The sequence below is a fragment of the Lethenteron reissneri genome, chromosome 22 (genome assembly GCF_015708825.2).
Source record: "Lethenteron reissneri isolate LAM-NWPU_2019-01 chromosome 22, ASM1570882v1, whole genome shotgun sequence".
In the NCBI taxonomy this organism is placed as follows: Eukaryota; Metazoa; Chordata; class Hyperoartia; order Petromyzontiformes; family Petromyzontidae; genus Lethenteron; species Lethenteron reissneri.
The window spans coordinates 3789906-3807423 of NC_083800.1; the positions used below are offsets into that span (position 1 = coordinate 3789906).

At 48.3% G+C, this 17518-nt stretch overlaps 1 protein-coding gene across 12 annotated transcripts in view; it reads left to right on the top strand.

The window, feature by feature from the left end:
• LOC133345533 (actin-binding LIM protein 1-like) overlaps positions 1-17518 on the top strand; it is a 120684-nt gene that overhangs the window by 91980 nt on the left and 11186 nt on the right. For 2 of the 12 annotated variants that reach the window (XM_061556371.1, XM_061556374.1), the window contains exons 9-18: positions 119-190; positions 1252-1383; positions 2595-2733; positions 6849-6896; positions 7440-7646; positions 9353-9438; positions 10038-10179; positions 11403-11435; positions 15428-15483; positions 16173-16227. In XM_061556371.1, coding sequence (XP_061412355.1) covers positions 119-190; positions 1252-1383; positions 2595-2733; positions 6849-6896; positions 7440-7646; positions 9353-9438; positions 10038-10179; positions 11403-11435; positions 15428-15483; positions 16173-16227 — 970 coding nt within the window. Of the gene's footprint in view, positions 1-118; positions 191-1251; positions 1384-2594; positions 2734-5079; positions 5185-6848; positions 6897-7439; positions 7647-9352; positions 9439-10037; positions 10180-11402; positions 11436-15427; positions 15484-16172; positions 16228-17518 lie in introns of all 12 variants that reach the window. The other 10 variants (XM_061556373.1, XM_061556378.1, XM_061556383.1 and 7 more) reach the window with 9 other exon arrangements.

A 17518-nucleotide genomic window follows, 5' to 3' on the forward strand; every position in this document is an offset into this window, starting at 1 on the left:
CTTACCCTCTCCACCCACCCCACCCACCCCACCCACCTTACCCTCTCCACCCACCCCACCCAACCGCCCACCCCTCCGTTCCTCCACCGCCTGCCCTTCCCTTGCACCACGGCTCCAGCGAGTCTCGGCTGAGAGCATTCCTTCCCGGCCCAGCTCCAGCATTTCAGGCTCTCCGAGTCATTCTCTCTACGTGAGTGCCCCATCTGCAGCTTGCGCGGCGGTCCCTGTCCTTACTCACCGAGTGAACGCCTCCCCCCAGATTTAGACAGCTCTTCCGGTGAACGTGGGAACCTTTGGTAGCATTTAGGACTCGTGGGGCTGTAAAGTGTTATTGTTGTTGTTGTGGTTATAGAGTGAATATGCCGACACGATTAGCTACCTGCCTAAGTACTTCATTGTTTGTCCCCTTGGCCTGCCACTCCATGCTACGCGTTTTCAAAATCGTGCAACTGTTTCGTCTTCCAATTGTGTTGTTGTTATTATTGTTGTTGTTTTGTTAGTATTTTTATTCATCAATGACGATCGTTGATCTTGTTTCGACGCGTGTATGAAGGAAAATTTAGTTTAGACGTATATTTTTTTGCTCCAAGTGCAATTCTCATTTTCTCTCTCAATGTCTCCGAGTTGACACCCTCCACACAGTGGTTCCGCATCGCTCACACATCGCCGTGTGCTCCAATGTGTGTGTCCCTATACGACGTCGTGCAAGCACGCCGACAAAGTTACACCCGAGTTTTCAACGACAAATGAGAGAAACGCGTTCATGACTCCACGTAGTGGTAATGCTTGCTGATCGAACCACGTATTTTTGTACGCATCTCGTCGTTCGGGACACCGGATTTGCTTTCACGTGTGAGGCTTATTGCCGTTTGAGCGTTGTCTAAATTGCAGGTTAGCTTCGTTGCTGTGTGTCTGAACGTTGTTTCACCCCCAATGTTTGTCGCCGTGTTTCATGTGTTCCTTCCCTCCCCTCCATCCCCTGCCGCCTCTCCTCCCCCCACCCCCTCCCCCCCGGGCACTCTGTGATGGTGGGAGGGGGGGGGCACATTTTGTCCACGCCGGTGTTGGTATCTCTTTGCCGACTCTGCCCGGTGGGGGTGCGGTGTGTGGATCGGCGGTGGTGGTTGTGTTCTCTGCCGTGGTGGTGGTGGTGTCGGTTGGGGGGGGGGTGTTGGCACTGGTGGGTGGTGACGGTCGAATCTGTGGATCTGGGGGGGGGGGGTGGTGGTGGTGGTGGTGGTTACCAACCAGGCACGAGTGGACAATGAGGCGATGGATTATAAGGACCTAGCAGCCATCCCGCGGGTGAAGGCCATTTACGAGATTGAACGGCCCGATCTCATCACGTACGAGTCTCGCTATGCCGGGGAGAGGCTAGAGCAGGTGTGTGCATGCATGCTTCCATGTTCGTTTCCCTTTGCAGCCCTCCCAGAACCTGTCACTGCACGAGCGCAGGGAATTCTGCGACATCAATTTCACGTTGGCACTGGCACCTCTATTTCACTCCGTCCGGCTCGCCTGGCAGGAACAGCTGGTCTCTGGCTGAACGAGAGCACGAGCTTTTTTAAAAATCCTCAGCATTTGTGATGTCGAATTTTAATTTGATTTGCTTTGTCAACTCAAATTTGGTCTTAAGTCTCAGTCAAGGAAACAAACAATGTGACAGGTTAAGGGGCTACAAATTGGATTGACTTTATATTTTTACTGCATTTTTAACACTGCAAGGGCACCTGGGAGTTGTTAATTCATTTAATTAGGAATTCCCAGCTCCCTGTGTATAAAATATGATCATTTAAAATCCCACCCAAACACCATTCATCAATGTCACTATAACCCTTACGTTGTAAATCCTGTAGGATTTCCAAAATGCCTTTTGGGGCCCACCAGGAATTCCAAATTCCCGTGACATTATTGCACCACGTAGGATTATTTTAAAAAACAGAAAATAAATGTAAGTTTTGGTTATGAACCTTTGTGGAGGGCGGGGGGTTAATATTTGTAATGGAACTGTGAACACCCTTGTCACTTGTAATTCTGTGTGCATACAAGTGCTTTTTTCTTGTTAAAATGATGATTTTTGTTAATTATATGAATATGATCACCCCCCACCCCCGTTTTGGGGAGGGCAGGTGGAGGGAAGGACAGATGAAGGGGATGGCAGCTGGGGGGGAGGGCAGCTGGGGGGGAGGGCAGCTGGGGGGAGGGCAGTTGGGAGGAGGGCAGCTCAGGGGAGGGCAGCTAGAGAGGAGGGCAGCTGGGAGGAGGGCAGTTGGGAGGAGGGCAGCTGGAGGGGAGGGCAGCTGGGGGGGAGGGCAGCTGGGGGGGATGGCAGCTGAGGGAGAGGGAAGCTGGGAGGAGGGCAGCTGAGAGGAGGGCAGTTGGGAGAAGGGCAGCTGGGAGGAGGGCAGCTGGAGGGGAGGGCAGCTGGGAGGAGGGCAGCTGGAGGGGAGGGCAGCTGAGGGGGATGGAAGCTGGAGGGGAGGGCAGTTGGATGATGGCCAGAGCGTACATTGCATGGCATTGAAGGGTCAGCACTATTATGGTGACAGCCTTGGGCCCTTGCCCTCTTAACCCTCCCCCCCCCCCCCCCCCAGGGCCCAGTGGAGGTGCATGAGAGGCTAGAGCGACGATCCTCCAGCCACGGCACCATCAGCTCTCCCGGCTACGCCCGCCACGGGTTCTCTCCCTCTGCCACGCGATCGCCGCAGCACTTCCACTGCCCAGGTATCCCAGGTACCCATTCCCCTCTGATCATTTTCCACCGCAACCACCATTAGTTCCAGAAAAGGCGAAACCGTGACCAACGTGGCCAAATTGTGATGTGCAGAGGTAGCAGAGGTCAGTTGAAGTAAGGTCAGGGGAGGGAAGACACTGCATGTACAGCCTTGAAATTCCTTTCACACGCCGCTGCCGGCAGAAGGGCTTCGACTGGAGGCAGCTCTAGAGAGCCTATTGAGTGGAAATTTGGCCTACTCTTCAATGCTTGGAAGAAGTGGGAGCGACAACACTTTACCCCGCCTGTTCTGTACCCGTGTATTTGCTGGACAGAGGCTGTGGGGGATTTAAGGCATTATCTCATCGTTTAAACCGCCTTGCTGAAAAGTTGAATTAAGCCGGCGAACTCTGGATTGGAAGTCCAGCGCGCAAACCATTCACACCACAATAGAGGTTTTTCGGTTAGATCGCCTAAAATGTGTCGTTAAACCTGCCACCACCCGACACAGCCAACGAGTAAAGGTTTGTCACGTGACCAAAACATGGGAATTCGCAGCACGCCGGTGTGTTGGAGAGTAAACCCACAACATCGACAATGACTCTCCAACACATCGGGTGTACTGAACTGGTAACGGATTGCCATGTTTTTGTTTACGTCACAAACCTTACTCATTGGCTGTGTCGGGTGGTGGCGGGTTTAACGGTACATTTATATCCACGCGATTTAACCCAAAAACCTCTACTATGGATAATGTTGGTCGCAAATGTTAAACATTCACACAACGGCGGCAAACAAGATGAAGCGATGGTCTTAAATGAATGCATCAGATTCGCTCAGCTTTTTTCCTTTGTCGTGCTGCTGCACAGTTTCAAATTATTTGGAGCACGTGCACGCAACGCGATTGGCAGTTCGCTCGCTCTCCAGAGAAGCCAAATTATTTCATCCTTAAGCCTCGCTGACTGTAGCTTTGCTGATGCTGCTGCTGCAGTTACCATGTTTACCAGCGTCAGCCTCTCATCTCCTGAAGAACGAGGTCATTCCAAAGGGCACGTGTAACGCAGTGCTTGCGCATAATTGCCGAGCGATCCATGCAAAGATTGAACTCTCTGCATTCCAATGCCACATAGGGTTTGGGAATTATTGGCCATGGCAGCTTCGTTATGTTATGGTAGATTTTCACTAATGTGGGCTTGCCTCCAAGGTCACCATGGCATTCTAGCGGCTCGCACCACGTCGCTTTGATCGCTGTCGGGGCAACGACGCTGTTTTGAAATGGACTTTCACAGACCATCGCCCAAGTGGTGTGAGCCAAATTGCCGCAGCCAGTGTCTGGAGCCGTCAGAACAATATCGCCTTGTCAGAAGTAATTTTGATTTGCACGTATTCACAATGTATTTTGCACGTGATGCAGTATGCTACTTTTTACATATTGTACTGGATGGGGGTCTAACAATGCGTCGATTAATGTCCAGTCTTGAGCTCGTGCCACATGCATTGAATAGCACCTGTCAGATTTGATGTATTATATACGTACATGTACTGAGTTCACATGACCACTAGAGGCGCTCCCATTGATGGCAATGTTAAAATAAATTAATTGATTCTTGGAATTGAATAGTGGCCTGAAATTGAGACACTTAATCAAATCGCCAGGGTCAGGGGGTGAATTATCGCATCGCTACACTACTGGGTATATCGTGTTTTTATTTTATTTTGTGTTTTATTATCAATGCAGTACCTATTTTATGTTGCTCATTTAATTTTGATTTTCTTTTCCCCTACTATCTCCCTTTATCACTCCACCACCCACTGGCCTGGTCACTATGCAACCGTCCCTCTCACACCGCTTCTCACACTCTGCCTGTCTCTTTATATCCATCTCTTCCTCCTCCTCATGTCATCTTTGTCTGCTTCTGTGCCTCTCTATATCTCTAATTTACCCCGAACATTACGACCCCTCCACCTTTTTCTCGAGCCATCGCTCCTGCTTTATACATCTGTTGTTTACTCTCAATTTCCCCTCCCCTCCCTCCCCCTCACTCCCTCACTCCCTCCCATCCCTCCCTCCCTCCAACCCTCACTCCCTCCCCTCCCTCCCTCCCTCTCCCCTTCCTCTCCCCTCCCTCCCTTCCCTCCTTCCCCCCTCCCCCCCCTCCCCCCCTCCCTCCAACCCTCCCTCCCCTCCCTCCCCCCTCCCTCCCCCCTCCCTCCCCCCTTCCCCCTCCCCCCTCCCTCCCCCCCCTCTCTCCCCCCTCCCTCCCTCCCCCCGTCCCTCCTCCCCCCCTCCCTCCCCCCTCCCTCCCCCCTCCCTTCCTTCCCTTCCTCCACATCACGTTGACCCCCCACCCCCGCCCGACCTGGAGGCATGATCACGACAAGTACACACAGCTCGCCCTCGCAAAAGCGGTCCCTAGGGCAGTCGCCCTCCCCCCGCCCCCCCCAGTCTCCCAAACACTTTCACCTGCCAGGTACGACCCCTCTCCTGCAAGTGACCCCCCGTAGAGATCGCAGTTCGCTTTGAGAACATTGGATTTTTTTTTTACAATTATTATTACTGTACATACAATAATAATAATAAAAACGAACCCCCCCCCCCCCCGTTTCTTATTTATCGAACGTACAACTACTAATTGCGGCAATTGCCCGGAAAGTTGCTTGGATATTAATGTTTTTTTTATTCATTTCATGAGCATTCAGAATCATTTGACACTCGGTGGGTGTCACCAAAGCAAGCATTCATCCCTGAACGGAACATTTCACGTGGAAATTGCATGCTCTTACGCGCACAACGACCGCAAACGTGCATATGCGTGTGTGTGTGTGCGCGTGCGCATGATGGTCACAACCGAGCGGTGGCGTCGTGACTATTGCTAGCGCTGACATTCGAGGCATTCCATTTAGTCGAGGGTTGGAGGAGGGTGGATGGATTCGGGAGACCTGAGCCCCGCAGGTTGGCATCAAGTGATTTGATACAATCTGGGGGGGGGGGGGGGGGGTGGCAATGAGCTTCTGGTATTGGACAGCGGGAACACCGTCAGCCCCCTGCGGTTCAGGCTGCACCATGCCTGGAGACACCTTCCCCGCAGCCCGTGGCCTTTAACAAATTGACTTCGATTTCGATTTAAAGCTTTCGTGACTGCAGGGATTCATCTTCTTGGTTCTTTCGGTAAAGTCACGTAGAATGGAAATAATAAATAAATACAACATAATTTAATAATTGCTATTTTAATTGTATTATGATGTTTTACTTTATTATTTTATTATTTCCATTCTACGTGACTTTACCGAAAGAACCAAGAAAATTGACTTTGGTGACACCGCTCGATCGCTCGCTCGCGCGTGCGTTTCGTTACCGCCACGCGGACCCAAACGCGACCGCTTCACTAGGACTCCTGGCACAATGGCACGCCAAGCGCAGACCAGAGAGGGAGAGACACTCGATTTTCACTGTTTTTCTCGGCTATCTCTGCCGCTCATTCGCCTGATCTTCCCCAACCCTCCTGCGTCTCCTTGATCGTCTCCACTCACCACACCTCATCCCTTTCTCTGCGTACCTCCCCGCCTGCCCTGACCCCTTTTATGCGGCGCTGTGGAATAATCACCGAGTGGCCTGACCCTCGTTGTAGCTGACGGCTGGTTGTTGCTGTTCACGTCAGGGTGGAGCGTTTATTTTTTTGGCTTTGTGTTAAAAAGGAAAGGACCGCACTGTTTGCCCACCAGAGGGCGATAGCATTATTCAGGATCACAGTTCGCCTCTGTCTTCTGATGCTTGAACATGCCGTGTTGCTGACTTCTGAAACGTCACCCAATTTTACGGATTTTAAAGACACTCCGGAAAGTAAGGACGCAGCTTCCAACCGTGCCCAGTGTCAACTAAGTTATCCAATGCTAGTCTCACACAAGCACTCACACTCACACCTACCAGCAGATTATAAGATACACCCCCCAACTCTCGCTTAAACAATACAGGGGGCAGGGGGGGAAGTGTGTCTTACAATCTGGAGAATACGGCAACAACTTGATACATGAAAGAGTATGGCGTTAGTCATTAAGCTCCTTGCATTTGTTAATTTCGCTATTACGATACGCTGATGTTCATTGATTCGCCGTATTTTTTTGGTCCGTTGTGCAGAAGACAGCTCCAATATTTACAGGAAGCCGCCCGTCTACAAGCAGTACGGTAAAGTTGACATATCCCATTATAAGAACACAACACAGAAGCTTGTAGGTTGTTTGGGGGGATATTTGTTGCCCAGAGCTCATATCTCAAATATATGGCCATGCCTCGCATGACCTTAAGGGGAAAAACTGGCCTCCACTATTGCAATGTGGAATTTCCACAATTGATTATCGGCTTTCCAGTGGGGATGGCAACGACCCCTGTACTCATTCGAGCAGTGGAGACTTTTTCACAATTGCCTCAGCAAGCTCATTGGCGCAAGGGAAATCTGAAAATTCCCCTCCTAGGTTGGCCAGGCTAGCTCAGAGGTTCAGACTGCTGAGCTGGCACCACCAAGATCCTGGTTTCCAATCCAGGCACGCAACTCGAATTAAACCGGGGTGTTCCAAGTAGCAGTGAGTTGATGGTCTGAGCCCATTAGCCGGTGGCTGCGGAATTAAAACATCACTTTAAATTTACCTCTGCCCTCAATCAATTTCCACCAAAACTTTCAGCTGTGAGAAATGAAAAATATAATTTGGACTCTTACGCTTGGAACATTAGAGCCGTCGTCACTGTTACCCGCTGCCGCCGATTCTGCCGCCGCTGGGCGCGCAGAGTCGTCGATGATGTCGGGGCCGGGCGGTCGTGTCGTCGGGGAGGACGTCATCCAGTCGGCCAAATTCCCAGCGGCGCACGCCCCGGATCCCGCGCTGCCCGCCAAGATCGAGACCGACTACTGGCCCTGCCCCCCTTCTCTCGCCGCCGTCGGTGAGGCCTTCCCCGGCATGATGCCTTTGATGGGCGTGGATGAACACAGGGGAGCCACGGTGGCGAGATGTTAATTACCTCGCCTGGTATACAGGAGGTCGTGGGGTCGATCCAGACCCTGACGATGCCTGCTGTATATTTGGAGTTTGCACGGTGTGCTCCCCGTGGTCGCGTGGACTTTTTCTCGGGGTCCTTCCGTTTTTTTTCCTTCCACATTTGCGTTAAGAATATTTGGCTGCTGTTAATGTCCACGTGATGATAAGCCACTGCGTTGAGCAATCATTTGTGGCCAGGTCGCTTCTGAAAAATAACTATATAGCTTAGTGGGCCTGACCTGATAAAATAAAAAAAATTGTCAAGTTGAAATTCATTTTAGCTTTTACACGATGAGGTGGTTTAGGAGTCACGCTAAGGCTCGATTGAGTCTGTGTTATTGGAGGTCGATGAGTAATGACAAGATTGTGGCATGGTTTGTGTTTCAAAGCGGCTGTCGGAGATCTCCCCAAATAACACGAAGCCGCTAAACAAAAGGGCTCAAATGAAAAATGTTTATTTTTTACTCTTAGAGTGCCGACTCCTACGCGTTTACGGGCATGTTTCTGGAATGTGCGGAATTTGCAGGGTGGCTCCGTAGTTTTCTCCTGCTCACGAATATGAGTTGTTAATGTTTCCACATACCAGGCCTGAGCTGCTTCAAACGTAATGGTAACAGCAGTTATTTCTGCTGCATGTACACTTTGTGTACATACATAACTAATTTATGGCTCCGTTTCTTCGGATGTCACTGGGGCTTTACCTAGGTCCGGCCTTAGGGGTGGGCAAGATCGGGCAGCTGCCCAGAGCACAAAGCTCCCAAGGAAGCACCGAGAATACATTCGTAGAGAGAGCATTACAATTTTCACGATTTAAAAAAAAATGTGTCTTGAATTGTGTATCTAATGAGTAACACACGTGCACATGAGTGAAATGAAATATATAAATGACAGTGGATTACTTTCAAAGGGTGCAAAAAAGACGATTGATCTGGCCAGGGTTTGCATTATATTTGGTCATGGCAGATATAATGCCATAATTCTACTCCTTATGACCCACCAGAATGTCCTGTGAAGTTCACAAATTTTCCTTCATTCAAATATAAATGAATTCACTGAACACTTCACATTCTTGAACATTCATAAACATATTCCATGTAAAAATTAAGGGAGTGTAGATTCCAATGCATGCCTGGTGTGTGTGTGTAGGGTTGTGCGTGTGTATATTACATTGTGTGGGACATGTTTAGCAGTCATGACGCACGTGCAGAATGTAACGGGGGTCGTTATTATTCAATTTGGGAAAAAATATATCAATTCGGAAAACCAGATCGAGGTTCTACTCATATGAATGCATAACGAGTCTGGATTAAATAGTGCATTGACCAGGGCCCCCGTAGCTTGGATATAATATTCATGCCAATAACATCTGGCAACACGGCAGAATTAGTTTTTTTTAACAAAGGCTGACTCTGCCGATGATCCCCAGAAGGTCTAAACCGCTCAGCAATCTTCTTGGTGCAACGAACGCTGCCGGACAACGCCGACGCTGGAAAGAAAATAGGCCAAATCATTTGTATGTGGGGGACACAGAAATGCTTTTTACCCTCATTCCAAGTCTTTGACTGCTTCTCCGTTGGGGTGGGGGGGGTGGACGGTGTTGGATGGGGACAGAGTGGCGGAAGAACAGGACCATGCACGAGGAGGAGGAGGAGGAGTCGAGGCGGCGCCGAGTCGTTCACGAGCAGGAGATGAGCAAGGTAGTGCACTCCGCACCGGGAGTTTTAAAACATTACATTCCGTGCAAACTAAAAAGACACACACGAATCCCGATTCAGAATTATTGAACTGCAAAAAATCAAAGGCAGATAACGAATGGTGTTACGATGAACAAAACAAATGTTGTCCTTTTATTTACCTTTTCTTTTTATACCGGCCATGTTTACTGAGATGGATCGTGGCCGATGATAACGGTAATCACTATTAGGAAAACAACAACAACAACAACGGTAATCACTATCGTCAATGTCCAACGACAACGCGGTATTCTATCAATTGGACAGCGGCGTTGGACGCGCCAACATTACCCTCCAATAAGAGCACACGTGGTTGGAATACACGCCCTGCTGCAAGGAATGCAATGGGGGCCACCCCCTGTCCAGTGTTCCCCTTCATCATCACCCGATACCTGCGGTGCCTATTCGGCCCCACAGCCCCCACCCCCTCCCCTACCCGGTGCAATTGCACCGCCTGCACACGTCGCTGGCCACGCCGCACGCAACACCCCACTTGGCATTCACCCGGACGCGTCGGGTGACCTGCGTCGCTTCCCCCCGCTCCGCCCCGTGGCCGTCGGCAGGTGCAGTCGGGCCTCGGGCGGATGATCCTGCGGGAGGAGATGGAGAACCAGCGTGAGCTGGACCCGCGGTCGTCGTCGCGCACGCCCTCCGCCTCCAGCGAGCCCTCGCAGCGCACGCGCTTCGACTCCCCCGTGCATGCGTGTAAGCCGTTACATTGCTCACACGGCTTTGCCGACGTTGTCGTCGTCGTCGTAATCGACTGTGGATCGGAGCCACTGCTGCTGGATGTGTTTAGTTTGTTGTCCTTCCCCTGCACCTCCGATTAGCACGGTTGGCTACGTATGGTGCGAAAGAAGTTCGACATACAGACGTACATATGAGGCCTCACCAAGCGGTCGCATGTCGGCTCGGGCAGATTGTTTTTCGACTGATCAGAGGACAAATGCAAAACTAGTTTACAGAAACATTAAATGGATATTAGATGCTTATAGTATTCGTTTATAAGCGGACAAGGATATGTGTCAAAAAAAGGTTTGTAACGTACGAGTGACTCTTCGCTCAGCCCTCCTGATTGTTTTGCTTCTTTATCTCACCTGGCTCAGTGATGCAACATGATGGCACCAGACAGGTGTATAGCCAAGGTTGTTCCGTGGTATGGTTCAGTATAACTTACCTGCTCTACTCTCATCTGATGTATTCACATATACCGTGTTGGGCCAAGTTGCAACCTCAATTGGAAGGTTGCAAGTAAAAAAAAAATTTGGGGGCTGACCCAGCCCATCATTACCTTTGGGGTCGACAAAATGTCTACCACTTTGTGGGGAAGTCACCCCTGCCCCCATTGGATTGTGGAAATTCCACCACTGGCTGTGGGCTGTTAACAAGATAAGAGCCGTGCCTCATTGCTCATCTGAACACGACCTAACTGTTGGCTTTTGACTTTAACTGAAGGGTTTCTGCCACGGTGTTACCGGTCAGCACACCGACCTTTCAATCCCGAGGATGCCGGTTCGAATTGATCTCCCCCCCCCCCCCCCCGTCTCTTTTAATGCACCGGCGTGAATGGGTTCACCACATTTAGTCGATCGGCAGGTCGTGCGTGGCGGGGGCAAGTGTGGGCACTCCCACCTCTTCCAAGACGTCTGGCCCGTACGGAAGAGTAGGCCAAATACCCTCTAGATGGAGCTCCCGTGACATAGCAAGACCCCACAACAGTGGCGTGAGCAAGCAATATCAGGGCCGCACCTTTACCTCTTTTTGTGCCTTGACTATGATTGAATGTGCTCAGTTAGATAAATCGTTTGGAGCGGGAATTTTATTTTTATCGGAGAAAGGAAAGGGGAAAAAACTGGACGTTTTGGCCGGCCTGCTCCACATATTTTATCTGCCTGTATCAATGTTCTTGTGGTGCTCTTTTTGGAAAGCTCCATCAAGGAGTCTGTGCCCTGAGGAGCAGGGTAGGTACCCACGATCATGATGGAGCATTGCGTCTTTGTCATGAAAAATCAACGTCTCGTCCTAACTTGTGTGCGTGCGTGCGTGCCTGTGTTTCATTCATTGATGTCGTGCTTGTCTCTGATTATTCAACGGGGAAAATTATGGAAAGGATTGGCAACACTTTGTTTTTGCTCGTCAGTCACATATCTGTCCCTTTTAAACGTATTCGATGGCAAATTCAGCAGCTTTAAACTGCAATTTTACTTTTGCAATGACCGAGAGAAGCATGCCATTGGAAATAGTAAATGTTCAAACAAACTCCTTCCTGATTAGGATATTCTAAGTGCAATTAAATGACTGCAGTGGAGCTCTCTTGAGCTCCCTCTTTTGAAGACCCTACCGCCAGCAGTGGCGTCAAACTATTAATTGCAATGCATCGCCTTTGACACCTACGTTAAAATAAATGTTTTTTCCCCCGATAAACACTGAGGCCTTGATATTGCAAAATGACGATGAGTAAATGAAGTGTTGCCAATGTGTAACGCAGATGTGAATCAGTCATTCACTGTGCTGTCATATGGTTGGTGACCACATCCGCTGCAAATGGTAAAGATATGATCAACCTTAGAAGTTGTCTCATCCAAAACGAATTTAAAGAGCGCCTTTCACATTTTGGCCTCGCCTTGTGCACATGTGACAAAAAGGAAGGCATCAATGTTGGGATGCGTACCGTGGCGTAATTTTGACACTTCTAGGGGTGAATGTATTTGGCTTTTAGAGAGATTTCCAATTCACATTGATATTAATTCACGTGCACACCTGTGAGCAAGACCATGATTTTGGAATGAAAGCCGAGGTTTCTATCTCTGGGCCAAGGCTGGGGTCTGTAACACAACTTACACAAGGTCACCACCGTGACCATTAATACATGGGCAGGACCAAGGACCATGTCTGTTTGTTTGGGGACATTTTTTTTTAAATCAGTGTCTTGACCCTTTGGCAAGGAGCACTGTTTATCCACGGCTAGCTGAGACAATTTTAACTCTTTTCCACTGCAGAACCAAGCCATACCAGGGCCATGCCGAGCCAGCTCGATGTGACTCAGGAGCAGTGCCGGATTAAGCTAGTGCGGGGCCTGTAGCATTTGTTATGAAGGGGCCCTATTAAAAAACACACACTTAAATATTAAAACACATACATTTTAAACTTGCATAGTAAAGTAATTGTATTTTTTCATTTGCTATACAGCCAGATAATACGACAAAATCGCTAACCTTAAACACCCAGTCGTTCATAAAAATTGAAGGCAGTATAGTACTATAGTGCAGAATCACTGAACCGGAATTTTTAGCTTGAGAGCATTTAGCGCGGGGCCCTTGAAAGTACGGGGCCCGTAGCATATATTCCTTTTGCTACTAGGATCATCCGGCACTGCTCAGGAGTTCCCATGTATTTATTTCCTCACTGCAGAAGCCGAGCCACGCCATGCCATTCCACCGACGTCACACGCCGTGTACGTGTCGACACGCGTGTAGACGTTACGGTGGCGCCGTCCTCAGTCACGTGCTCTGTGAAAGTACAATTTAGCCCTGGCCAGCGCGTCACGGTTTGCTTCTGTCAAATAGCCAGTGGAAAACCATCCGTACATTGAGGGTCCCACTGCTGGCTTGGCTCGGACGGGCTAGTGGAAAAGGGATATATATTGTTATGGAGAATTGCCTTAACCCTTATCTTTCCACCATGCTCATGAATGTATACACATTGAACCTTGGTTCTAGCCTTACTTTTCAGCTCTAGTCTGTAACTCTGAACAACTCTGGTCTTGACCTCAGGCCCTCCGTGCTGAGTGCGTGTCTGTCTAGTCTGTCCGTTCGCGAGTGCCTGTGCATTGGTTGGGCATTCGTGTTTTGGCATGGTGGTCACAACCGCTGACTCTTGGATGCAGTTTTAGAACGATTTCCAATCAACGGGCAGCGGTTTGTACACTTGCACACACACACACACGCGTCTTAAAGTGACTTTACGCACCTGGTGTGGCTCTCGATGGGCTGCCTTTCACTCTCCATGGACATGGTCAGACCCCCGCGATATTTCGTTACAGCAGTGGTTCTTAACCTGGGGTAGGCACGTAGGTACAACTACTTTGTTTCATCAAACCGATGTGTTTATTAAAATTATACTTTTTTTTCAACGATTGAGAACCAAAGGGGTACAAGGCTGCATTAAATATTAAGAACCATTGCCTTACAGCGACCAGGCAGGGTAAATATTATGAATGAATCAATCAATATTTATTTGTAATAGCGCACCTCACATGCATAAAGGCATATCGGCGGAGTGCTTTACACATAATTACATTTACATGAATGCCCAGCACTTAGAATATAAACATGCAAGACGTTTAGTTTGTGAAAACAAAGCCAGGTATCCACTGTGTTGTAAGAGTGGTTAACAATGCAACGATTTGTCGATGAATATATCATCTTAGGATTACCAATGTGCATTGAAACCGACGTGTAAGAATCAGTGATTTTGATTGGAATCAAGTTTCATGTAACTGGTGCGCATGTGTTTCCAGAGTCACCACAATTCACCACAGTGCTAAATACAGATGCAATTCTTGATTTGTCACATTTACAATAAGCTTCGACCAAACTCAGTGTCACGCTGCAATTAAATATATTTCGTTACAGAAGATAGCGAGAGACGGTATTATATGCATGACCAGTGAATATGATGTTCATTATCGCGTAAACTTGGCGATGCATGATAATACAAATCGCACTTACAGCAGACACAGACGTAATTAACTTCCAAGCCCCAACATTTCAGAAGCAAGGGCTTCAGTGAAACCTTATATTTACAATATTTAAAACCAGAGCTCGAGATATATCAAGGAAATCAAGTGGTCCTCAAGAGTGATACAGATTTTATGAATAAAAACAGACCGAAACTAAATCGTAAAAATAACACTTTATTCCGTAAATGTTTTAAAGTCCAAAGGCAAAATCTGAAAGCTTGTAAGTCTGCAGTGTAGGTCTCTAAAAAGTAAATATTCACGTAAATAACATTTTTTTTGTAAGATAAAATACAAAAAAACACAAAATATTTCGACGCAACTCAGTTTTTTGCCGACGCGTTTTCGGACTGGTCGTTGTTTTAATGGACATCCGTGAAAAAGAGCTTCATAGCTCATCAAATTCCTCCAGTATGAACAAAGATTCTGATATTCATTGGCTTAATATTGGCTTAATATTGGCTTAATATACAGGCCTAGGGAAAGTCTTCGTTGGTTCAAAGTGCAGACCCAGGGAAAGTCTTCGTTGGTTTAAAGTGCAGAACCAGGGAGAGTTGTTGGTTTAAAGTGCAGGCCCAGAGAGAGTCGTTGGTTTAAAGTGCAGGCCCAGAGAGTGTTCGTTGGTTTAAAGTGCAGACCCAGGGAATGTCTTCGTTGCCTTAATGTGCAGGCCAAGGGAGAGTGTTCATTGGTTTAAAGTGCAGACCCAGGGAGAGTGTTCATTGGTTTAAAGTGCAGACCCAGGGAAAGTCTTCGTTGGCTTAAAGTGCAGACCCAGGGAGTGTTCATTGGTCTAATGGGCAGACCAAGGGAAAGTCTTCGTTGCCTTAATGTGCAGGCCCAGGGAGAGTGTTCATTGGTTTAATGTGCAGACCCAGGGAAAGTGTTCATTGGTTTAATGTGCAGGCCCAGGGAAAGTCTTCGTTGCCTTAATGTGCAGGCCAAGGGAGAGTCTTCGTTGGTTTAAAGTGCAGACCCAGGGAAAGTCGTCGTTGGTTTAAAGTGCAGGCCCAGGGAAAGTCTTCGTTGGTTTAAAGTGCAGACCCAGAGAGAGTGTTCGTTCGTTTAATGTGCAGGCCCAGGGAGAGTGTTCATTGGTTTAATGTGCAGACCCAGGGAGAGTGTTCATTGGTTTAATGTGCAGACCCTGTTGGCCACGAGTAGCGGGCGTTTTTACGGGGGCCTAACTAACACGCGCTCCGCTGCTGTGTGCAGGGTCTCCATCCAAGTCTTCTTCCCTTCCAGGTTATGGAAGGAATGGTCTGCAGCGGGTAAGGACATTAGTTCAACTTGCATCTTGTGCTCTTGATTTTGGTTTGCGTTTTGAAAAATCGCTTTCTTTGGTTTCGCTGAACGACAACAAACAGCAGGGCCGCAACGACGCTGCAGAGGGGGTGGCATAGAAAAGAATGCAAAGTTGAAAGCCGCGGCCTCGGATAATGCTTTTTGTAGTGGGGGGGGGGGGGGGGGGGGTTACGCCAGCCTAAATGAGGCACTCGGGAATGATAAACACTCATTACTGGCATGCACGAGGAGTGCACGCACCGCGGCCGTTTATCATGAAGTGTCTGCCAAAGGTCAGACTGCTCATGTAATTCAGGAAACGGGGAAAAAAACTGTTGGCTCTTTTACAAACCCGTGTGTATGGCCTGGAACTACAATTAATGGAACTATAATGAATGCCCTCATCTCGGTTTTATTTTTACACTTTGCACAGTTTGGCTATTTCCTTTGCCACTTCCTGTTGACCACAAAGGGTACCGTTATCTTCACCGCAATTAGCCGAGGGACGTAAGGACTTTGAGGCACTGTTGAGAATTGAACGTATGCCACTGTCAAACATTTTCTGTCTAATTTCCTTTATTGGAACCGCAATTAGTAGCCTAATTTTTTTTTTTACAGAAACGTATCATTTGGTAAATTAACGTGTCCCGTGCCTTATGCTCATTTGCTCCTACAGCCCCAGTCGACAGATTTCCATCACGTCCATGGAAACTGTTACCAAGATCCCCGAGGTAAGATGAGAGGCATTCGATAATAACACCGCAACGTATTGCAATTTTTTCGTCATGTTTGTTTCGCACAAAGGCATCCGTGGCCACGCAGCAAAGACTGACGCGACCTCGCTCAAGAGTTGATCTGAGAATCCGTCGTGATCCAGTTGACATCATCTGCTTCGTGCTTCACAATTCCCCCCCAACGTCGTTGATTTCCTTAGTCACGTCTAACGTAGTGAAATGTCTTGAACATTACTGTTGAATTTAAATTGTGTTTTAAGGTTGACCTTGTCATTAAAACTCCTATTTCACGTGAATATATCCCAGATATGTTTGCATTTTTAAAAGGATCGCGTCACTGTGAACCAAGTGGGTGATCCAGTGGTGAGCGCAATGCGCTTTGAACCTGGCAGACCCCAGTTATATTCCCAGATGTGGCTAGCATCATTGGTGAGTGATATCTGACCAGGTACAGCTCTCCCTGCCCCAAACAACACCTTCACCTACCCACACTGACCAGCGTGGTGAAGTATGGTCAAACGCCCCTCCCCCACACTCGACATGCCGTGGGAAGGCTTTTATCTTATACAATAAAGTGCTGCAAATTAGAATTAGTATCACTGTTTTATTTCTAGCACACCGAATGGATATTATCGTGTCCTTTAAAATAAATGGTTACAATGCAGTCTATGTTTAAATAAATATAATTGCGTATGTTATAATTATTTGACCTGAAAAAGGTAAGTACTGTTGCATGTGCCGGATAACTTAGTCCGCGTGTGCTTGTGTTGGAGGAAATCGGTGGTTTACATTTCGTCGTTTGATGCATTGAGAAATGTCCATTTGTTGAAAATGCATCGTTGCGTGTGCACATTCTGTGTTACATGAAAAAGCATTCCACACAGCGGGTATACCCGCCCGCCTCCCATCCGCCTCGTGTACGCCTTTGGTGGACTCTTGTCCCAAACGCAAGTCGCAGAATTTAGGAACGGAAATATTAAATTCGTTTCACGCTGCACAACAACAACAACAGAAACCTCGCAATTTATCGAACAATTCGCTGAATTGATAGAAAAAGCAAGAAAGATAACGTTGGCCACCTTTTGAAAAGCTGTGCATCGTTGCACTTTGAACTCCCGTACAATACTGTTCATGGAAACGTACACGCAAGGCCCTTTTTGTCAATCCACTGCTGGATGAGGGCCTCCGCACACCGCGCGGATCGTGAGGGTTATTTATGTTCAACCCTCCTTCACCACGCTGGTCAGTGCGTGTTGGTGGACGCGGGAACCGTAAGCGTTGGATCACA